General features: G+C 35.6%; 1 protein-coding gene across 1 annotated transcript; it reads right to left on the bottom strand.

Annotated features, from left to right (window-relative positions):
• Window positions 1-72: 72 nt before the first annotated feature.
• Cdc45 (cell division cycle protein 45) lies at window positions 73-24,891 on the bottom strand. The gene is made up of 14 exons (XM_071592218.1): window positions 24,738-24,891; window positions 24,451-24,603; window positions 24,223-24,360; window positions 24,075-24,146; window positions 23,515-23,718; window positions 22,799-22,860; window positions 21,142-21,309; window positions 19,950-20,081; window positions 14,861-15,065; window positions 13,557-13,612; window positions 13,324-13,462; window positions 9,148-9,347; window positions 4,370-4,446; window positions 73-374 (listed from the first exon to the last, which is right to left on the bottom strand). The coding sequence occupies exons 1-14, from the start codon at window positions 24,786-24,788 to the stop codon at window positions 310-312; spliced, it is 1,722 nt and encodes a 573-aa protein (XP_071448319.1). The 5' UTR covers window positions 24,789-24,891; the 3' UTR covers window positions 73-309.
• Window positions 24,892-25,527: the final 636 nt, after the last annotated feature.

Here is a 25,527-nt window from a genome sequence, read left to right as displayed (position 1 = left end):
TTCAATCACTTCATTTGTCCAATGAAATGAAAACCTGATTTTCTACATCAAATAAATAAATTTAATCTCAAAAGTTCTCATGGTAAAATATGTATACACACAATATAAATTTATATCACACAAAAAGACAATAGGAATTTTAAAATTATCCAAGCTAAAATTGTGCCATTCTGTAAAAATAAACCCTTTGTACTTGTATTGTCCCTCCATTAAACCACTGTTGCACACAATATAAAGAGGATCACAGAGACCACTGGAATAATATACAAGAAATGCTTTAAAAACTTTTTCTTGGGTTGTTACATTATATCAGCTCAGAAGAGAAGTTAAAGCATCAAAGAACTTGCCTCTATCTTCACATTTTAGCTGCATGCCTGAAATATTTAAGTCGAAGGAATTATTAGAAAATAATGTAAAAAACGAAGCCTTAAGTTTACACACACATTTTAAATTTATCTCTTATGAAATATTTACTATTTCCTTAGTTCCAATAACATTCACTTGCATTCAGCCCTCTTTGAAGTACAGTAAAAAAAAATGTTCAAGTAGTAGTATTTAGGGGAGGTGACCGACAGCTGAGGTCATTTGTGCCATAGGGGATGGACAGGAAAGGATGAAGGGTGGAGAGAAACCTGTCATCAGCATTAGCCTACTCTTAACGAAAGGCGTCATGGGGTCCACAGCTTAACGTCCCATCCAATGGTCGGCAGTAGTAGTAGTATTTAGGGGAGGCGACTGACAGCTGAGGTCATTTGCGCCATGGGGGAAATACAGGAAAGGATGAAGGGTGGAGAGAAACCCGGCGTCGGCATTAGCCTACTCTTTACGAAAGGCGCCATGGGGTCCACAGCTTAACGTCCCATCCAACGGATGGCGTACTCACTCAAAGTGCCCTCAACGAAGAACCTCAAGTAGGGATCGAGATACATCTGAAAAATATTCAACACCGCCGGGATTTGAACCCAGGCCCTCAGGGGGAGAAGCCAGTATGTTAGCCCCCGCACCATCTCGATCCCCCAAAATGTTCAATTACAATAATTAAGATCATTTAACTAATAGACTATGAGTAATGTTCCAAAAAACATTTGTTCGCATTACATTACCCTCAAATCATATACCCAGATCTAACACATACAATACTTAATAATACAAACTATCTCTCCATGGGAAATCATAGATGTACAGGAAAAGGAATTGACCTTTATTCCTTTGATACAAACATTTCACACGTCATGCAGGTTAGTACAAGTTGGAGTCTATCCTTAACAATTAAAACCAACCTCCAGCTGATTCCAGCATGAATTAATTACTAATTCATTTACCATACTTTCAATATACGAGCACATCAGTATAGCACTAATATAATGTTACCATGAACTTATTGTTTTCAATTATCTTGGGGAATGAGGGGCTGTCTCAGTTATTTGGGGTGTTGGAAAATTTAGCATGCAACTCCAGAGGGATCAACTTGGATAAAGTAAGTGTGTTCTAACTTCTGAAAAATTTCAGTCGCTCACAGACCTATACTATGTTCACTTATCTGCACTTTATATTGCCTAAAATCTCTTGATTTCATTTGTTTGATTTTTCCTGGTGCTCTTCCTATGTGTGATTTCTCTTCCTCATGTTATCCCACTCTTTATACTTCTTCCATTTTCTCATATTGATATTTTCTTCTTTCCTTTTCTCAATATTTTTTTATTACCTTCCTCATTCTTGTCCGCATGTTTCCCAGACCTTAATGTTCATTTTATCCTCTCCTCATGAAGGTATTTCTTCAAAGGCATATCAAGGCTCTTTGAACAATTTATCAAGACATTTGATCAAAGTTTGGAGTCAAACTAACAGGATTATCACATGGAACAGGAGTGCAATATTTTTTATAATCAATGTTAAAAATGAAATAGTTATGACTTAAGTTTTCAATGTCCACAAATGGCAACTTCTCCACACAGCCACATGCCCATGAAGCCCCATGTTAATTACTATGCTAACAAATAATGGCAATCAAGGGTTAATTCTCGCAATTTTTTTACAACCATGGTAAGTTACAAGGCACATAAACTGAGAGGTAGTCTCGGCCACCACATGCATTTGCATTGGAGTACGCATGGCAATGTATATTTAGAGCTGTAACTCTCAGAAGCATGCTCACACCTAGCAGTGGTGCAACCAAGTGGCTCCAAGAACAGAAGAAGGTCCAGTCACAAAGAGATTCGAAAAAGATAATAAGTTACCCCTGAGAAGCATGGGTTTGGCATTATGAAGCATTACTGAGGGCAAAGATGAATTCAAGGAGAAGAAAAGAGAAGTCTGAACATGGAGTGAATAGAAATGAAAGTATCTGAAAAGGCCATGAGAGAAACTAAAGATGTATAAGCAGCTAGACTGGGACAAATTCTAATAGAGATGGAGTAGCACTTCACCATCATTTCTATGGAAAAGAGCAACAGAACTACACAACATGTTTTTCATTCAATTACCAGACATTTCAAGAAAAGATAATGTTACTCACATAATTATGATACAAAAATAGAATAAATTAGCCACATTTGGAGCGATATGTTAGAACAACATTTTTTAAGGTGTGGTAAAAAACAAACTTTAATGAAAGGTTATATTGTGGAATATTAAGGAAAAGAGTATAAGTAACTGTGGATAATATAGGGGAACAAAGTGGCTTTAGAACTGGCAGGTCATTCTTCAATAATATCCTCACACTGAGACAGCTGACAGAAAAAAATGAGAGAGATGAATTTAGTTGTACAATAGATCCTCATTAATTTCAGAAAAGCTTATTGATATATTAATAACAAATTTTGAAGTTTCATTTGAATAAAATAAATATTATGAACACTTTTACTTTATGTATATGAACCTTGAAAGTGATATTATTAAGTATAACAGGCTTTCCAGACTATTGCAAACCAGGTTAGTACGGTTCTAGTGTACTGGCTTCCTTTCCAGTGGGCCTGAGTTTGAATCCTGTGTTTCAAAGGTATCCTCTTCTATACTTGAAGTGCCATGTGAGGAGCACTTCATGTGGAGTACACTGTCCATTGGATAGGACATAAAACAGTGGACCCATTGGTACTTTTTGTTAATAGTAGGCTAATGGCAATGCTGGGTTTCACTTCATCCCTTCTTCTCTCATTCCCTAGAAATCCTATGCCCAATGAATTATCCACCCATTAATATTGACACAAATAACCCTTGCTAACAGTTACCTCCCCTAATAACTATCAACTACTCATTACAAAAGGATTAAAACAGGGCTACACAGTTTGTCAACTACTCTATTTAAAATATTATACATATGCATACCAGAGGCAATAAAGATATTTTGCAGAAAGCGTTCCAAAATGGGTATTGAAGATGCAAAATATATACATATGTTCACTTAGAAAATTAAAGAATTTGAAAAATTGAGCTTGAAAATTAATTAACACAATCATATACATAAGTATCAGTAATAAAGCATGATATATACTGATAATGGTAAACTAAGGCAGTGTATGGACTATAGCATGTAGAATACCTTAGTAGCTATGCATTTGGCAAACTTCTGAATGCATAAAAAATAACCCAGCATTACACAATAAAAACAACTGTGCAAAAATTGAAACAATTCCCTGTGACCACTAGAAATAAACATGAAGTGAAAATTATAATGCACATATCTATAACAGAACTCGATCACCACTTATAGTTCAGAATGCAGTCCAATGACAATTACAAAGGTTGAGGCAGTAAAAATTAACTTTTTACAAAGATTGAATCAAGATCAGAACATGCCAGAAATAAAATTGGAATGCATACAAATACAAACCATACACTCATGGAAAACATAAAACTGTAACAACTTCAGGCATTTGGCCATTTCAGGCCAATGGATTATCAGAGATAGCCTAAACAAGTTTACAACCGCAGTCCTATAAGCAATAGAATAAAACACCTTTATTCACTTGAAATCAAGGAATTCCAAAGTCCATAGAAGAATAAGGGTTAGACAGAAGATGATTCATAAAACTGAGAAAACAAAGTTGAGATGAAGAATAACACAGCAGCTATCACATAGCAGTATAATCAGACTATATAACAGTTACTTTACATTGTATATCATTTCATTCCATTAAAAGAATTACTCTCAGTTCAGAATTACATCTTTCTTTAATGTATCAGGTAATGATTCTAATTGCTTATTTGGGCATTTTACGAATGTGTCATAATTTTAAATGTCTTAAAAACTGCTTTATTTCATGCGACAGGTAAGAAAAAACTATGCAGCAACTCTATTATGAAGTACAAGTTATTCTATACTGTGATAATTAAAAATTTTATGCAAAGACTAAAATATCAGAATACTTACACGAAGTGTCGAAATAATCAAAAACAGCCCTTGAATTAGTTTTCTCAGCTGCTTGCTCAAATGCCTTCCCAAAGAAACTAGAAAAAAAAAGCATATCATTTAATGGTTATACTTCTTCAACCACTGGCTTTGAATATAAGTCTTGGACAATACATGTGCAGTCTTATGTTTTTGACAGTTGAGAGTTAACGATTTATTTTTCTTTAGCTGCATTTTACCAATGTTATCTCTCAAGCAATATGAATTCAAGAAAATCATTCAAAGATGATGGAACTTCTTTTGTAATTTTTTTGGAGGACACAAGCAAAAATTTGCTAAAAAGTTAAATATTTGAATCAGGAAATCAAAAATCTGAATATAGCATCAATACTAATTTGAGATCACTTTTTAAATAAACTGTACTTATAAAACTTCTCAATTATCTTGTTCCTTTGAAATTAATTCACTCCCAAAAATAACATACACCTGTATGCTTCTGCTTTTTAAGATTATAAAAATAACCTTAACCAGAGTAATCATCCCTAAGGCCAGTTTGGTAGGCGATGGTTAAGTTCACCCAATACTAAGCCCAACAGTATATGAAATTCACACATCAGGGTAGGGGGTCCTGAGCCTGTGCCGCCTATGGGTTCCCAGGAAGATCAGGCACCATAAAAATCACACAACTTGGGCAGAGCTGAGGATGCCCAAGAAGCATGCCTGGCATTGAACCCGGTCCTTCCAGTCAGTAGTCCAACCCTCTACTCCTGGACTACAACGACCCATATTTCAGGGTATGAGTAGTCAAAGAGAACTTGAATTAAGGTTTTACCAGAAAACTTAGTCACTTTTACTAAATGCTTCCACATCACTATGCCCTATCATATTTTTGCCACATTGAGGCACTATTTGATAAATTATCCCATTCCTCAGACTTCTAATCTTTATTGTCTTGAGTCTCTATCAAATTCACTCATGACTTTCTCGATATATTTCTTCCTTTCAAATCATTTATGCATTCTTTTCCCAAAAATCTGTTGGGGGATTCCATCCTTTTCTATTCTCTCAACATGACCACAAGAATGAAGCACAATTCAATCAGCATCTTTAGGTGAGAAGAAGTGCCTGATCTTTGTTTTTTTCCTATCTTTATACATCCCATTCGATTGCATTCTTCCCATCCAATTAATTACACTCTGATTGGCCAAAGGATTCCCTTCCAATCAGCTAATAGGCATTTGCCATTAGGCAGATATCCAGGGCACTAAAATGTACAAGAACACACCAAGACAGGACCGAAAATATTGACTTCAAAGAAGCAAAACTGACTGAGAGAGAGAGTCAATACTTCCCATGACTCATTCGAAATGCTAAATAAATAAACAGAAAGCCTCATACCTTAGAGGGCAACAATAAGTACATGCTTTCTAATATTTGGAGATTCATGATAAACAATAATTCAATCCACCTATTGAAGTGCAGTACATGATTGGGCAAGAGGGCTTCCTCTTTGCCCTCAAAGAGCATACTGGATAAGATTAGAAATGAACAAAATATTTACAGATAATCAGTATCAAGCTCTTCTGATTTGAATATTCAGATTTCAATGCCAGCAAAACTGTCATTCCAGGAAGATGGACATACATGGTAGATTTCCTAGAAGATGTGGAGCTTCAACATGTAAGATATTTCTACAAATTCTTCCTAAATTGCAATCACACCATGGGGTATATTAGCTCTCTCTTTATCTCAAAAAACCTTCTCAAAAACAGCTCTTGATGCCTAGCATTTAACAAACTGTTTCCATCTACTGTGGTGCTTTTTTCAAGGTAGGTTGAAAGATTCATTATTCCCAAGCATTCAAATTCATCTTCATCCATCCAACTTTGGCTACTTATTCTGCAGACTTGAATGCTTTCTTTCTAACAATTTTCATACTATAACCATGAAGTTTTAAACCGTGCTACGTTGCATTCTTGTCTCCTGCATTAATTATAGATGCCATTATTTTTTCATCTTCTCGGGGCACAATGGTAATTTCATTCTTTTAGAGATTATGGCTGATTCATCTTTGGCTGTGATTCATTCAAATACAAACAGCATTTTGTACATTCAGTTCCACTTGAACCTTTTAAAAATACATGAATGCCACACACTTCTTCATGGATATAATACTTTCAAATACTTAGGCCAAGTTTTATAATGTATCATTGAACTAAAGGCTAACTTTAAACTCTGATTAAGGCCACAACTGTTAATTAAATGAAGAATACAATGTATCTTTCCACTGTCCTTTTTTCACGTACAACTAGTTTCAATACTCAAGCATCATCATCAGGTCATCAGGGAGCCACAACTGTTTTTTGGCCACCAGTTAAGTTCAAAACTAACTACTAACTACTAAATAGCTCGATAACTGATGGTATTCCTACAGTTACAATGTTCACATTCACCAAGGTGCAATATTAGTTGTTTATAAAATCAGATTTGTCGATAATCCTCAAGCTAAGTTACCATTCACATTAATTAACAATTGAATTTAATGAGACAATATGAAACCAGGTCTTAAGTGTCCTAAGGCAAAGCAAAATCCCCTTTATTCCTCTGTATTTCCAGACTCTGAAAAGATTTTCTAAAGGGTTGACTTTAATTTTAGCTTATAATTTTCTACTGACTGCTCACACTTAAATATTTATGCATGATGTGTACACATTTAAGATTCTGAGCTCATTGCTCAGCTCTTTTTTACAATTTGCATACATCTCATAGCTTTATCATATGTCTCCAAATACCTAGATAATATTCACATTGATTTTTTCTGTTATTGATATGTCACTTTCTTTCAGTCTTCCAGATCCATCTCTGACAAATTCATTCATCAATACATCTGGGCTCAAGCCATCTCCATTCATCTCACTTGAGTCTTTCAGGGTACCATCTTATAGAGGTTTCAGGTTTTTCTCGGCTTCTTCTAAAATGTGTTCTCCATCTAATATTTCCTTCTAGGAGCAATTACTTGTCCACTTTGTTGACATTACTGCTACTGTTTATATTGCTAAAATTAGTTTGTTTTCTTTTCTTCTATGTGTCACATTTCAACCTTCAAATCCATTCTTCTTTTTCTCTCATTTTTATCCATGGGCCCTCTCTTTTTGAATAATTTGTTCTTCTTCTCCTTTTACATTACCTTATAAAGATCGCTAAATTCTTTTTTAGTTCTCCTCTTTCCCTTCCCTCTATACAATTTCTTTTGCCTAGTTTTACTCCTACACATATTTATAAATATGCATACATTCAATCAGATATATGTTGAGGGAAAAGTGATGGCTAGTGAGGAAGGTGAAAGGGCACATGTTCCAAACAGAAAAAAGTTTGTCACCGAGACTGAACCATAGACCTTTGACTTGCTAAGCCGATGCTGAATCAATAAGCCATCCAGGAAACAATTACCACAAAATTACAAGAAGGTTATACAGCCAAGAGAAGGCACATGGGAGCATTTTCACCCACACCCAGAGAAAACAGATGAACACACAAGAGAGAGGAACAACAGGAAAAGGGGTCAGGCATTGTCATAAAGAGAAGGCACTGTGCATTTCTAGGCACCAATAGCCATAAGAAGAGAATCAGGCATATTTATATTTAATAAGTTGTTTACATCACACTTCACAAAAGTACATAAACAGAATGTCATTAGTGAATACATGACACTGTTGTAGAAGAAGTAAAAAAAACTTTGCCTGACTCTCCATATGATCAAACCATAAACACAGTAATCAACCCGAAGGTTAGTTTGGTAGATGATGGTAGAGTTCACCCAGTACTAAGCCGAACGGCGTGTGAAATCACACATTAGGGTAGGGGGGCCAGTTCCTTTCCCTGTGCTGGTTATGGTTAAGACCTGGTACCCGAAAAATACATAGCTGCAGGTGCCCAGAAAGGCTTGCCCTGGAATCGAACCGAGGCCCTTCGGTTAGTAGTCCACCACGCTACCCCTGGACTACTGCGACCCAGCTTCATATGATTAATACCTGTGTAATCATTTCACCATCTATTTAATCCAATCATATTTCTAGTACATAATAAGTTATCAAAAACCTATCTTAATTGGTAAACTACCTAATAATAATTATGATTATGTAAGGATATTAAGAAAAGGATCATTAAAACTTTGATATGGAGCATAGCTACGTACGGCACGGCAACATGATCACTGAAGCAGGAGGATAGGCACAGATAGGAGACTTTGGAAATGTGGGTATGGAGGAGAATGGAGAAGGTAAAATTAACCAAAACGAATATAAACAAGGAATTGCTAGACATGGTGGAGATGAAAGGGGATTGTTGAGAGAAATTTTAAGGAGGAAGGAAAAACAGGTGAAGTGTGTATTGATCAGTAGTCGGACGTTGAAGACTGTGATAAGAGGGAAGAACGTTAGGTAAACGAGGAATGGGCAGGAATGGGATAGGGATGTTAGATGGAATGAAGGGAGGAAGAAGGCATATGGAGATGAAAGGGGATTTCCGGTAGCATATGATGTTGGGCTATGTTTTGTTAGGACAAACATGATATTTATTTGGTATGGACCGGTTGACTACCGAATAATAAAAAGTTACCAAAACTTCACAGGCTACTTGTTAATTACCCTCAATTAAAACTTTAAAACTTCTCGAGAAAAACTGAGAATGTTCTGAATGCATTTTCTAAAAAAATCAATGCTTTCTGGTATTTAAAAGAAGAATAAACAGATTGTTTCTGGTTTAAGATAAAAATGAGTGTCAAAAATAATTGTACTCACTTCCTTGGTGAATCTTCACTGACAGGGGGTATTCCTAGTATTAAGCAGGTCCCTTCAGCATGGTCTAGAGGTGCAGAGATGACCAGAGGAAGATTTGGAGCTCGCCGAGATCGTGAAATCGCCACATGTGCACGTAACGCAAACGATGCCAGCAGTGAAAGACAGTGTGGGTTGGAAAAGCATGCAGAATCCAAGACACCCTGAAACAAAAATATATTATGTAGTATTGAAAAAAATGTGGTGCATGCAATCATTGATTCCTCTATCTTAATTTTTCCTTTACTTGATGTTTTATTGATGCTTGAAATTACACTATCATGTAGGTACACAGTTGTCAGAAAAGATTAACCAATGGTGGGGTAAGAGACAAAACAACCAAAAAAACTTGAGTTTTTAAGTTTCTTTATTAATTAAATAAATACTTGAAATAAAATGAAGGTACCCCAAAAACACCCGCAGAGCTCTTCAAGTAGAGGGCCCTTGGAGCTAAGAATAATTGCATCAATCTACTAAAGATATCCCTGTATAATTGCAAATTATAATTTTCATCAAAAGTAATGACATACATTTAATTAAGACATGTTATTTTTGTATACATGACACTTTTTCGCAAGAGGTTAACATAAATTTGCTCAATGCTTCACATGATTAATACATTGGTAATCACTTAAGCCTCAATTTATCTATAAAATCCAACCGTATTTCTAATACATTATAAGTTATCACAACTTCAAGGGCTGCTTGTAAATAACCCTAAACCTTAATAGCATACTTGGTAGTTACTTCTATTTGAATTAAAAGTCTCTATGATTGGTTGTCATATAACTACATGAATCATTTTATAGCTTATTTATTATTAAATAAGCAGTATTCTACCAGATTAAAGTATGTTTATTCTATAGTAATAAGCACTAAAAAAAGAATAACAGTGGTGTCAATTTAATATACCTAAAAGAAATATTACACTATTTTGATTGTTTCTTTGGAGAAGAGTCGAATTTCACTGCAGTAAAAACAAATTACAGAATGTCAATACGAGGAACTGTTTTCTTTCTGGCAGTGTTGAATGGAGTAAATGATTTATAACTATCTTCCACTAATGATGATTAGAGCACAATGTGTTCAGCTAGCTTATTTGATTGGATGGAGCACTTGGGTACGAATATGTGTGTGTTCAGCCAGCTTATCATAGTAGGTGGATAGTACTCATATGGGTTAGAAAGGGGCTCTGTGGATTATTCATGATAATTATGTTAGTTTGATGACCAGCAAATAGTAAAAAGCCAACAACTGCACCCTCCATTGAGAAAGCATACATTTCAAGAGAAAAGCAGAAGTAATATTTCACTCATATGAAATTTTAGGAGCAACATCATTACTTAACTACTTTCAATGACACTATTTGAATTGCCTATGATTATGGCTCAATGCCATATAACTGAACAGAATATGAATCATTTGCACCCATCGAATAAGCTGGCATGATGCAAGTAGAAATCTAATCATTCATTCATTCTCTCCCAATAGAATACAACTTCAAAATGGTAAGAGGCCTTGAATTTAAAAAAAATCCAGTAGTGGTGAGACCAATTAAAATAACTCCCAAAAGTGTCACCTTGAACAAGATAGACCACACGGGAACTGCACTTCAGTGAGGCATCTATCCTCAGTATGAAAATCAAATAAGAGAAGGTTCCATGTCAAATGTACTAAATAGTACAGAAGGTAATGAGAAATTGCCTACATTACATTTATTTCCATGATAATATGATGGACCAACCACAGAAATGAGCCAAATGAGGCAAAGGAGGTAAGGCTATGGTCATCACCACATAATTTCTTTCATAGTTTAGACAACAGCAACAAATAAGTCAACAGAAGATGTCCACTTTCATTAGAACAGGGGCATGCAATGACAGCAAAGGGTATTAAGAGATGATAGGAAATATAACTATGCCCAGGATTTTGCGTGGGCACACTATGATATGACAGAGAAATCTTTGGTGAAAGTCACACAGTGAATTATAGTGAAGAGTAGAATATGCTTGGGGTATCCAAAATACAGAATGAAAATTAGAATTTTCAAAAGTATGATGCAGACTAGAGACAAAAGGAAACTAGTAAACAGATGGAATTAAATACATCAAATTTAGTGATAGTCCAGGCAGACATGCCAATATGTGGCAGCCAGGGTGGTAGAAATGGTTTACTTAATGGACATGTTTCCAAGGACTACAATTGGATATTCATTTCCTGATGGTGGTTTTCATTACATGATTATCTTGGATGGACTGGAAGAAAAGAGATGGGCAGGGATAGACTTGCAAGAAGGTGAAATATTGTCACTTAGAAAAATGGTAATATGATACATATGATGAAAGATATGGCAAAAACATAGCTACCTTTTGTAATCTTGGTAGCAAGCTTCATTTTTCCAAGACCAGGTATATCAGTGTTTTAAATGCATACTTAATGTCAGCTTTTTGTTTAATACTATGGAAATAATGATGATTATATAGAATGAACATTCCTGGATATGGATATGATGATATAGCAATTATGAAGGCCAACTATGGCAATTAACTAAAACTAAACAGATACGCAAGGACTATTACTATTGTTATTATTATTCTACCAGTTAACGTAGATTTCAGATAGCCACAAGCTACAATACGGTACGGTTGTAATTCCCTTACCCGACCAAACAAAACACGACCTGGCATCAAACATTAAAATGAGCCCCTCTTCAATATCAGGTACTTGCTTCCTCCCTTCTCATCCTATTTCTACCCCCTCCTTGTTTGCCTAACATTCTCCCCTCTATCATGATCTTTAACATCCCATTGCCAATTAGAATGCTTTGAATTGATCTTTCCTGCCTCCTTTTAATTTCTTCCAACAATTCCATCTCCTCCCCCACCATGCCATCACTTCCTTGTTTGTTTTCCTTTCTGTTCACTTCACCACCTCCACATTCACATTCCAAAAGCCTCCAATTTATTCCTACCATCCTACTTCAATGACCATGTCTCTATGCCATACAAAGCCACACTCTACATCAAAGTTTTAATGAACCTTTTCCTAACATCCTTACCCAACGTTCCTATCATCAATTCCCTCCTGGTGAAAGCTTTTTTTCCCAATGCAATTCTTCATCTTATGTCCCAACTACCTAGACCATTTTGATCCAAAACCCTTTCAAGGGAGGTAAACTCCTCTACCTGCTCAATTTTATGAGCTTCTAGTTTAATATTTAAATCAGCTTTTCTCTTACTTTAAAACTACATAACCTTTGTTTTGTTTACATTTTCCACAAAATAAAATTTAATGCAACCAGTTTCAATGTAACTACATCATCATCTGGTCGAATTAAATTTTATTTTGTGAAAAATTGCCAATCACACCAGAAACATCTCATTTTACCTATGCTTGAAGTTTGTTTGTGTAACATAAATGCCTTTTTCTAAGATGCCTCTTTCATATAGTGGACTCCAAAAGTCATTCCAAATCTAGAATCAAGTTAAGTCCAAAATCAAAGCTCTCTCACTCCCATAAAAATCATAAAACCTTAGTCTTCCATTTAGCTCACAATCATCAAACATTGATTTTTAATAGTTCTCAAACTACACAGTGCCAGGGTCTTTTATCAGCAAATGAGGCACTGTAAATATGTACATTAGAACTTGGAGTGTAAGTCACTCAAGGAATTTAAAATCTTCTCAGAACCATGATGTGCTGTTATTGATCATAACATGTGTGAGAAAGCTACTTTAAAGCAGTTCAAGCCACTGATAACTCCCATCACTGCTTCCACTAACCTGGGGTGTCATTCCTATGGAGACGCAAAGAAAACACCCATACCTCACCTTCACAAGCACTGTTACCATGCTCTACATGGGCCCTCAAACACAGTGGGGCTGCTGAAAGCCTGATGCCAGAAGCTGACTACTATAACTACCTATTCCATGACTCCCACTCAGTGACACATCCTTAAGCATTATTCATTGCATCAGCCATTATCTAATATCAAGCTGTGAGCCGAGGGCAATAATTATGAAAATATAACAAACCTTATGTTCATCTGGCATGCCAGGAAAGCTTAATTTATGTTAATTATTGAAAGAATCGAGAGTAAAAACTTCACCATTATACATTCATCATAAAACTGGGACTTACCTCTTGGATGACTAAATATAAAAAGGGGCCAGCAGATAACACCTGGCTCATATCCAATGATGTTTGAACTTGCTTAAATATACACTCTAAAAGTCTCTTTGCTTTTTCAATACCCCCAGTCAGTATATCCTTCTGCGACCTATATAAGGGAAAGAAAATTTTGCAAATGATTTAAATAGCACAAAAATAACAATGAGACAATGGAAACATTTTAATATATTGAGTCTTCCTACCTTGATAAACAATCCAAAGCATCAAGAAAACAATCTGAGGCCGACTTTGTTTTACCCTGAAAAGATATATGTCATCATTCAGTCATATATTCATTAACAAGCAAAATGGATTGATATTACAAGTAAGATGAGCATGTTGGCAAAGTAGTATGGGCGATGGCCACAAAGCAATACCTCAGTTTAAGTTAGGGTCAGATATACTATTCACAAGATATTTTACTCAATCAATTTTCAATCCAAGGATTGGTAACTGCAGCCCTCCACTCTACCCTATTTCATGATAATGCTTTAAGTCCCTTTTCTCATAATGTTCCCTGTAATTACATAGCTAGAACAAATCAGTGATATGGAAGAGCAGCAAGATAGTAAAGAATTCATAATATTGGCAAAAGTTTCAATCAGAATGAAAATGATCACACTAAAACCTTCCTTAAAATAAAGCTTTTAAAATGTGGATTTTTCCACATTCATGTCCACCTTGACTTAAATAATTAACTATGAAAAAGGAAAGTATACTCAAGTATTATCAATAGGCTTGTTTCAAGGATTAAATAAAATCAGGCTTGTAGTGAAATAAGTTTTAGTCTGCTGTCTAAAAATTCTGTTTCCAAAACTGAATCCTTATCTGCACAAGCAACTTTTAGAGTGAATAAGGAAAGCATTTAGATATATGATATCGGTATATACACATAGTTTCACGGCATTACCAAGAAAGAGTATCACACTAGAGCGTATCACTGCTGTACACACTTGTAATATTTGCTGCATCAATAATTATAACAATGGTAGCCTTAGAAAAAATAACCCTACAGGAGTATTCAATGCCAAAACAATCCACTAATTACACTGATGCAAACATAAATTTGTGGGTTAACACACATAGGTAGCATCTAATGGAATTATTTCCTTTAATGTCCATGCATAAATAGCACTACAAGTTAAATTCTTTAAACAATTAATAAAGAGGATTATGAAATATCTTGATCATGCTCATCACCATGATGCTGGGCACTCTTCAAGTACTTCCTTAAATTTCAATAAATGAGAATGAAATGTCATAGAGGATTAAACTGATGCAGAAAATCAAATTAACAGTTGGGAGCATTCAGGTTTGGCACACAGTCTTGTCAATGATTTTTTTCAGATTAATTATCACATTGAAAAGAAAAAACTCAATACACTATTAACAAACTATATGCACACATACAATTGACTAAAAGTGTATGCCATTCAAAGGTGGCCTTTATTTTTTTTTAATGTGTAAGTGCCTGTTGTTTGTTGTAACAAGGAAAAAATATACTAACTGTTCCTTCTAAAAGTGCAAGCATGGCATACACAACATCAGCAGCACAAAACCTTGAGCGGAAGCCATACTGGAGTACAAACGAGGCATACACTATGTTGGAAAGGCCATATTTCTCAGAAACTTTCTCAAGAGATGTCTGGAATTCTTTCCTTAAAACCAAGTCCATTGCACTGAATTTCTGACGGCTCTGAACCAGAGGCAATCTGCAAAGATGAATAACAACTGAGAACATTTAAACATAACAAATCCCAAAGTTAAAGATTGCACTACACTTATCATTTAAATATATCCTGAATTCTAACAAGATGATGCTCAATATGTACTATCACACATACTAAATCTATCATCACACATAATAAGCCTAGTAAATATTCACCAGTAAAAACTCTAAAATCTGTAATTCACCAAAACTTTATACCCTTAATGTATGTATATCAACTTCCCCATAGTTTTTAAATATCCAATGCCTTCAGCCTGTACAAAAACACAGTCAAACTTCATCATTTTGACCTTGGTATTTTTAACATATCACAGAATTCTAAGTTAAAGGCAGTCTCCATCCAAAGGATATGATATTATGACCCTTTTTTGGATTAATAAATACAAATATATTTACAATGCAATTCAAAGAATTACCTGGTTCTTTGAATCACAAATATATCATTTAGTTGGACTTGCACTGATCATATAACTACAGGTGTAAACATTTTATTCTAACCCATGTTTTGGTGTAAGCACTTTACTCTAACCCTAATTTTTTCACTTGATCCATGGATTCTACCGTTGGAATAAAGAACCCTTGAGGCGACTAAACTTTTAAAACCCAGCTCTCACAAATAGGAGAAAGGGGAAGCTCAGAATCAAACCTGTATCCTCTACCTTTTAAGGCAGAGGATACAGAAGGAAAAGGATTTTTACAGGAAATTTTTAAGAAATGAAAGCCGTCTATGATATCAAGTACCCAATCTACTTTCAAAATCCTTTTTTGACACTTCCCAAAATACTTCTAAGCAAATATAGGGATTGCAAGAGAGAGCAGCATCTTCACCAGGGTTCTAATAGTGCTTTTTCCGGAAGGTATACAGTGGGAATAAAGGAGCAAAACAAAGACTTCCATCTAAAGCTTAAATCTCACTTTTTCTGGTGTCTGACAATGACTGATGAAATGAATGTCCTTTTGCAAAGAAGCAGAACATGCTGAGCATATTCCAGAGAGCAAGATAAATATTGCAAATAAGTTGAATATTCAGTGCTCATAGTAGCAAAGATGAGATTTTAAGAATACCCAGAAGATTCAAGTCACACTGAAATGTAGTCTTTCTACAAAAATCGAAACCATTTCAAAAAACCTTCTATGTACTATGCTGAACCCCAGTAAATTAAAAATTTAGGTTAGGCAATTGTAAACATCAAAGTTGTGTCTAACGAACAAGACAGACAAGTTAAAATACAGCGATAATGAGGCTAGCTTTTGGTAAATTAAAAAAAACACAATTATCAATCTGAAGGTTTGTTTGAGAGGTGAGGATATAGCTACCCTAATACTAAGCCAATAACATTGGAAGTTTATACATTCAGAGCAAGGGGTTCCATTCCTTATGCAATTGGTAGTTTCCCAGGAAATTGGCACTCAAAAAATTGCACAGCTAGGGCGAAGCTGAGGGTACCCAAAGGCATCAAATGGAATCAATCCTGAGCCCTCCAGTCAGTATCCCTTTTCTTTACCTACTGGACTCCCACTTTCTGAACTTAGCATTTGTTTCATTTTTCATAAAAACCAATTATTATTTGTATTGTTGATACCATACATACCAGGTGCACAAGTATGAAATGCGGATTTCAGACAACGGAGAGCACACCAATGCAGTTTGTGGTGTAAAGATTTGACACTTATGCCATTTTGTTGTGCCACCCACAAGTGTCAGACATGCATGCACAAGTGATAAATTGAAAAAGTGTTTGCATAGTGTTGTGCTGCTATGTTCAATATGTCAAACCTTACACCAAACAAAGAGCATTCCCGGAGAGCATTTATCTTTTGTTTTCACTTGAAGAAAACTGCTGCTGAATCATACCAATTACTTCGAGAAGCTTATGGTGGGCATACTCCAAGGCAAGAAACATTTGAACGAAGGTTTCGGAGTTTCAAAAGTGGTGACTTCTATGTTGCAGACAAGGAGCATGGAAAACCACCAAAAAGGTACAAAGATGTGGAATTTCAAAATTGTTGGACGATGATGATTCACAAACACAAAAAAAAATTTGCATTATGGAGCTATCGAGCATCAGTCAAAAAGCTGTTTCCAGTCACCTACAAAAGATGTGAAAGATTTAGAAGACCGACTGACGGCCACTAACCAAGTTGAATGACATGCAGATGAAGAAGTGCATCTCTCCATCTGCCTCTTAAAACCACATGAACTTTGATTGCACGATATAAAAGCATTATTTTTGCATCGCATCATTACTGGGGGATTTAAAGGGGATTTATTTTGAGAATCTGTTGGGTAAAAATTATGGGTAGACCCAGGCACACCATCCACATTGACTGCAAACCGAATCGCTTTGGCAGAAAGATGATGCTCTCGGTTTGGTGGAACCAGAAGGGCAGGGTCTATTATGAGCTGTTAAAACCTGGAGAACCGATTACTACTGAATGCTACCAACAACAATTGTTCAATTTGAATTGTTTGCTGTTTGAAAAAAGATCATAATACCAAAAGAGGCAACACAAGGTCATTGTTCTTAATGACAATGGTCCATCTCATAATGTGGAACGACATGTTGGAAGCACTCAGCTGGGAAGTTCTACCCTAAGCGGCATACTCACAAGACTTGGCTCCTTCTGATTACCACTTGATTACCACGCACACACGGTGTGATATCCACAATTTCCCCAAAAGATGGGAAAAATGTCTAACCAGCAATGGAGCATACTTTGAATAAACCTCATTTCATCATTCTTACAATTATTTTGTAAAAAAACCACAGTTCATACTTGTACACCCATGAAGGGTCATGGTAGTCCAGGTGTAAAGCGCTGGACTACTAACTGGAGGGCCCATGCTCGATTCCCAGGCAAGCCTCTCTGGGCCCCCTCAGCTCCATCCAAGCTTTGTAACTTTTCAGGTACCAGATCATCCTTGGAAACCATTGCCAGCACAGGGAAAGGAACTGGCCCCCTTACCTTGATGTGTAAATTTTACATACCGGTCTTAGTATTAAGTGAACTCTCCCATTGCCTACCTAATCAACTTTCGTGTTGATTACTGTGTTTATGGTGTTTTAATATACATTACTTGCACGCTTATTTTGTGAAAAAAATTACCCTTTTAGCAATTCATTGGAACGGTGATACAAATAGCTTAATCTATAACTCACAGATGCTTATCAATCATGGATAGAGGACAGTGTATTTTATCATCAAATGAAAAAGTAGTAATAATGATAAGGATGTAGACTGAAATCATGGTTTGGAAGCATAGATTAGAGTAATATTTTGGAAAAGTCAAAATATGAATGGCTTAGCATTATGGTGAATCAACAGAGGGTTGAAGGATCTCAGGTTTTCCTGGCGTATGGTATTCAAGAAGTTCTCTCGGGTTTCCCACCGGGTCAGGTTGCAGTACACCGACTTTTCGAAGGCTGACTCTGCCATCGTCTTCAGGGTGAAGACGATGGCAGAGTCAGCCTTCGAAACGTCGGTGTACTGCAACCTGACCCGGTGGGAAACCCGAGAGAACTTCTTGGACAACAGAGGGTTCTCTTCTGTGAGTGATACTCTCTTAAAGGAACCAAAACAGGCCACAAGACCATATTCACTAAAAGTGAGAGTGACAAAAGAAAAAGGCATCTGAAAAAAGTTTCAATGGCCAATGGGAGTGGGAATTGTAGAAGTGAGTAGTGTTGTAGTGTGAATTGTAGGTTGATTGGCAAGAAAGGATGGGATGTTGGGGGTTAGCCATGGAGGCAGAGAAGGAAAAACTTTCTCAACCCTTTCCCTGCCCTCATGACTCTAGCATCCATGAGTATGAACCCCTCACTTCACACCACCACCCACAAACCTCAATCCCATTGATCAACTAACCCAACCCTCCCACTCTCACCCCTCCTCCTCCATCCAGTGGCATTTATGAAGAAATATGCTGACCCTTTCATCTAAAGATGACAGTTTTGAAAACTAGGTCATGAGAATTGTGTGTCTTCTTTCTTTCCCTAACCAACAATGGAAAGTCTAAAACCTTAACTAAAAAACTGACCATGTACATTTCATTTCTGAACTGTAGTAGACACCTTAATACTGTATTAAAGATATGAATGAATTACTATTATGTACTAATTAAAATGTTTCTTTGGAATCAATATGGTAATATTATAATTTCCGATACATACATCATCATTTTGACATAAATTGCTAAAGACACATTTATAAAATTGTTTAAAAAACATTACATTTAGATACGAAGTGAAAATTTCTTAATTCGCCACACATCCACTTGAAAGGGGGATGCCTGGGGTAGCAAGTGTCTCCCAATTAGCATTACTCCTTCCCAGAATTTAAAAATGACAAAATGGGAAATTGAACATCGAAACAACAATCTAAACAGACTGATCATTGGTCTGAACTTCACTAGATGCATAAAACATTAACACATTTGAAGGTTTTCACATTTCAACAGTATTTGAGAAAATCAGACAAAATGCAAAGGTAAAAGTTTGTAAGCATAAGACTGGCAAGAGTCCTAAAAGTTAATCCCCCAATCATGATTTGTTAACTCAATTACTTGAAGCCCAGTTTCACCCACTACACTGATACTTTTATTGATACATATCTAAATACACTTACTCTCAAGGGCCAATGACAACAAAAACATTCAAAAAGAATTCATCAAGCAACTAATTTGTTCAGCCCTTCACCTGTGCAGTAAAAGCTAATACTATTTATATAGTGCCTTTCATTATTTGAATGCACAATTCAATTATAAATCAGCCAAATTAAAACCTAAAGACATCGGAATCCTTGAGGTAAAGGCCTCCAAAAATCCTTGTAAGGTAGGTTGAAGAGTAATATAGTAAATGAAACTTACCCCATTTCAGCAAGTAGCTCATTCAATCTCTTCTCCCCCCTCAGTGACCACAGCTTTAGTTTGCAAGCCGTGTACATGGTGTGCTTAATGCTAGCCTCCACTGTCCAATGCCTATAGAGAGCTAATCGCAAACTTACTGAGAGTTAAGGAAAGTGAATGATCAGTTATTCATGTTACACATTTTACTTCTTGCTAGAAATGCAATAAGTTATTTCAATGCACAATGGTTATTAAATATGTATTTGGGAAATACCTGATGGCCTGAATACCTTGGCATATTATTCATGGCTAATGTAGTTAGATTTAGAGGGAGGGGACTTAAATTGCACTTCTAACGATTGTACAATACTGAGGGCACTGGAGTTTTCATTACATAATACAAACCCCTCCTATGCATCTGTATGCACAATTGAATATACTCACAGGCGGATGGGAATTGAAGCCATTTGGTGAGACACTTCAGGAAGAGAAAACTAAAAATTTATGGATGCTTCTTGATATGGGAAGATTTGTGGGAAATTCAAGGAATTTCCACCTATGTTGGAGATATTTTAGGATGTTAACCTTATCGATTTAGTTCAAAGATTATCTGCCCATTATGAGCATATCAAACTGCCTATAAGAATTCTTCCTATCAAATTCCAAGACACAGCATGCATGTTTACATCAAATTTACGCTCATTAAATATTTGCAGAAATAATACTATTAATCTGAAGGAATATCAAGATTTCAATAGTTGGGTTTTTTTCTTGATGCACCAGAGATTATTATTATATTGCCTAATTAAATATACTTAATGGTACACAAATTTCACAAGAATTTTCATAATCACTCATTTCATGCATTTCTGGTTGTTTAACACTCCCAGTTGCCTTCTTTAGAATATTTTGCCTAATTTTATTCTGGAAAATTATGCAACCTATCAATTCCTCTTGTTTAAAGATTCTCTTTTCTCAAAAACAGCACTTTTCTCTCAATATATTATACAATTAAAATGTTCTGAAGACATCTAAACACTGAGTTTATCTGCGGTAATATCCATGAATTTTTAGTGATTAGGGCAGAGGAGGTTAGCAGAGGAGCTGCTTCTATTTTAAATGAATATAATAAAATAATTGACAATGTTGGCCACTATGAATAAAGCAAACTACAGGTAACAAATTTCTTTTACTGGTGCATAATAAAGGATACTCTTTGTCAAATGTGATTTTCACTCCAGTATTTTGTGCATTGGCATCAGCACTGCTTTGATGGCTCAAGCGAGAAACATGGTTTTGCAGATTACCCGACTCTAAGACATAGTGCTGGTTTTCCACTTTGCCAAGTATTAATTGCTCCGTGGCTCCTACAATAGCCCACCTGAAAGAAGATCAAGATATAAATACAAAAGAACAAACAAAAGAGTAAAGCAGTCAGGGTGGAGCCATGAGAAATATAACCATTCAAGACAATTTTAAGGCAGAAGGAAATTGGTTATAAAACACAACAAAATATTACGGGATTCAATAGAATCCTCCAAGAAGAAGAAAAAGTGGAAGCCATAAAACTGATAGGCAGGGTGAAGCAAAATTGACAATAATGGAAATTTTATAAAATATTTTGTAGACAGGAGGGAATAAAAGTAGCCCAAATAGAACTATTCATTTTGCTCTTTTGATTCCCAAGTACATATATTCAAAGCATTATTATGGCTTAGCCCTTCCTTCTTTCAACTAAGAGCAGTCAGATAGAAGGGGAAAAGAAACTCCATGCTGGGACTGATAGGTGGTATACTGATTGCTACAGGAAAGACAGCTATCACCCCCAGCTATTCTAAATTTAATTAATTACATCATGCTTGCCCTCTTTCACCTTATTTTTAACAATATCAATATATCATAAAAAACTAATTCAAAAAATACAGAATAAATAAAGTGTCCAAATAGTGAAGAATAGGAATTAAAAATTTTAGAGTTCATGTGGAATCGAACATAACCATTGTTACAAGAACTGACTATCTTACCAAAAAACCATTTCACCATTACAACCAATTTAAACTATATCATAATTTACTCCTGGATTGTACGTCCTCTTATACTGTATAACTTCATGAATATCACCATACACTTTTACACACCATTTCTAGTTAATTTAGGCCATATAAACTGGTGCCATTATAGTGCCCAAAATTTCATTTCTGGGTTCACCATAATATTCTTTCATTGTATTGCAAGAAGCTTTTCAACTATCCATGGAGCCTTCTTTTGTTGTCACTCCCTCAGTTCCATTTACAGATCATGATGGAATTATCCAGGAACTCCCTCAAATATAACCTCCAGAAGTTATCACTGAATCCATCTTGCACAGAGAACTTCTAGAACTTTCTCGAACTTACTGACTACCACTTACCAAGCCCAAGTAACAGCAGAGAGTTCCATACCATTTTTGGGCCCTATTACCCAATTATGGACCTTATACTCCCTAGATTAAAACACCTGCAGTTCATAGTTGCTTATTTATCATGTAACCGCTATCTGCCATCAACTCACGATGCACAACTCAGTGGATGCACCCTGTGACTTCACATTCAACTTCTGGATTATTATCCCATTAGTCTACATATATCCCTCTCCATTTAGGACATGTTGACAACCCCCACTAATTGAATTTTCCATACATATTGAACAGTTTCTTCAGGTACATCATTCCCATGAGCTGCCTTGTGGGCATGTAACAGGGTACCCCATCTCCATAAAAGTCACTTCCCAATCTAGTGCTGAATCTAGTCTGTCTCTTGCCTGAGCACCTAAGACACAGCATTCCAAGAAGTAATAATGTTACGTAAACAAATACTCAAAAGTTAACTCACCATATTAAATCGTGGTTGTCCTTAGATAGTTTCCATGCCAATTCAAACATAAGGACTGAACACTGCAAATAAACATTTATTCATTATAAATTACTTTTTATGCATTTATGCAATGCAAATTGCACAACCCAGGACATATGATAGGCACCAAGATGCTGACTACAGCTCTTTATGAAATAACTTAATTGCCCATTTGTTGGATGTGAATGAGTTATTTTCTAAAAATATCCTAGTCATATTCTTTCATTTAAAACATGAACACACTTCAAGTTTGCATATTTTGACATTATTTGTATTGAATAACGCACATTAGCAAAACAAAACTTAATATATAAAATTGTAACATTTAAAACCCACAATAATTATCTATGCTCCCAAGACACCCCAAACAAATGGAATGCATGAATAATAAAATGTCTTAGTACCTATCCCTTATGGCAGATGTTCATTTCCGTCAGTATCCTTTTTTAAAAATATATATTTCAGCATATTGCAATTATTGCATATAATTTTAGCCAATTAAACTATGCTTAAAATAATTGAACGATACAATTTTACCATAATTTACTCCATTTTTATCCTCCACACCACTATGAAGAGATATTCCCCATTAGGTGTCAAACAACACTTTTCAACTCATTCGCAAGATTGTATATACTCAATCACATGGAGGAGCATGTACCAATAAAACATTATTACTACCTAGATCATCTTACCGACTGGCCATAGTAACTGAATTGTGTGTATTCAAATAGAATACGACGACGACTTTCTTCCCAAACTCTCTTCTCCCTTCTCTTTAATATTGCTTCTTCGCTCATTCTCATTCTCTTTTGCCTCGCAGACTCGACTCTCTCCTCGCTATCCTCTCCTTCGTCATCATCATCATCTTCTTCTTCACCGTCTTCCTCATCATCTGACTGGTGGAATAAGGCACAAAACCGTGGTAAACAAATATTCCCTAGATATATTAGTCATAAAAACTAAAATATTCCAAAAAGTAGGCAAATATAGGGGACAGTCATCATCGTGCCTATCTGATACATTAACAATACATTTTCATTGAAAATCAGCATTCCTTGGAAATTATTTGAGGAATAATCTTGTACTTATGGAATGCTGCGCAGAAAATTGATAAATTTAGAATGACATTAAGGTGAAATAAAGCATACGCTCCTTAGACGACGTCACGGCTGAATATAAGGGACACACAACCACACTTATTATTAATCAATCGCCCTCTTTTAAAAAACACCATTACACACTAGCCTAGTACCTCTTCATCGCGAAAAATGTCATCGAAGCCAGGAATGCCTTCATCACTTGTGGGCTGCATGAGAAGCCTAACCTGTAAAAAAAGCACCCATTAGAACACTGTCATAAAATAGGAGGTCAGTTTAAAGCCTTCGCGTTTCACCACCAACCTGGCCATTGCTATAAACATTGCACACATCCGTCGGCCGATGATTGTCCGCCACAAAGAAAACTACATCATCATCAGGCTCCAAGGATTCAACTATATCAATGTTGCCTCCACAATTTATCAACAGCACGTACTTAACCTATAAAATGAAATCAATTCAATTCAACGAAGTTTCCAAACGAAGTTACCCCTTCAGGTGACACCTTATGGAAATATTGCTATTGCTAACCTCACTCCTATTTTCGTTGTACGCATTCTTTAAATCTTTAATCCCTTGAATTGGCACAAGTGTATAAACAACATTGTCACATCTAAACAAGTACTGAAGAATTTTACAGGCGCATATTGAATCTATATCAAAGTTGACCAGAAGAAGTAATCTCTGAAACGAGAAATATCATGGAGGCGTAACGAGAAGCAAAACCATAAAAATAATAGAATTTTAAAAAATTAAACGACATTACTAATATTTGGGTAATTCAAATACAACAAGAAAGTTTCAATAAAAAAGGAAACCTCGCCAATGATGACATTGTAGAAGTCTTTTTTTAAATCCTCTATGTACATTATGAATCATAGGAAGAGTTTAAAATCCTTAAATGCATTACATTTGCCCCACAAGAGAAATTTCATTAAAACATAATAAAATGACTCTGCTATGTAAACACCACTAGCACTAACAAAACACCAATCCTTCGACTGGCGCCAAAACAGATGACTTTTTCTTTCTTCCGCGAACATTTCACCAATTACACCCTCTACTGGAAAATATTGCATTATTATGGCGCTGAATTCAAATGCCAAAGTCACGACGCCGTAAAACGGACGCGTTCATAGGGCTCTGTAATATATATTATAAATGCGTTATTAATATCAGTATCTACTCATAATTTTAAAAGTATCAATGATTTTCACTTTTTTCTGCAACCTGGAGACTCGACTTAAATTCAATTAATCGTTTGAAAATGACAGAACAAGTTTGGTTTGTATTTCTGTAAATTGTATTATAATTTCTTGGAAATAAGTTAAATGTATACATTTTGTGATGAATGTTTGAAATGATTTTTACTGTTTGTATTCAAATAATAATACGAAACGGGAGGAAGAGTGGCCAGCAGAAAGACTGTACCTAATTATTTTTTCAGCATATATTTTATTTTAAACGCTAAAGAAACGTCCATGTACAAATAAAGTCTGCAAACTAAATTAATAATTGTAATTTCCAATATTACCTAGCAAAGAACTTTATGCGTGCCCATTTTTGCATTGATAATTCGCACTGTAGCTCTGCCAGTTCCTTTTTATA

The sequence above is a fragment of the Hetaerina americana genome, unplaced genomic scaffold (assembly GCF_022747635.1).
Source record: "Hetaerina americana unplaced genomic scaffold, ioHetAmer1.1.p SCAF_5, whole genome shotgun sequence".
Classification (NCBI taxonomy): Eukaryota; Metazoa; Arthropoda; class Insecta; order Odonata; family Calopterygidae; genus Hetaerina; species Hetaerina americana.
Note: the sequence above shows the minus strand (reverse complement) of the source record. Positions and strands in the feature narration are given on the sequence as shown.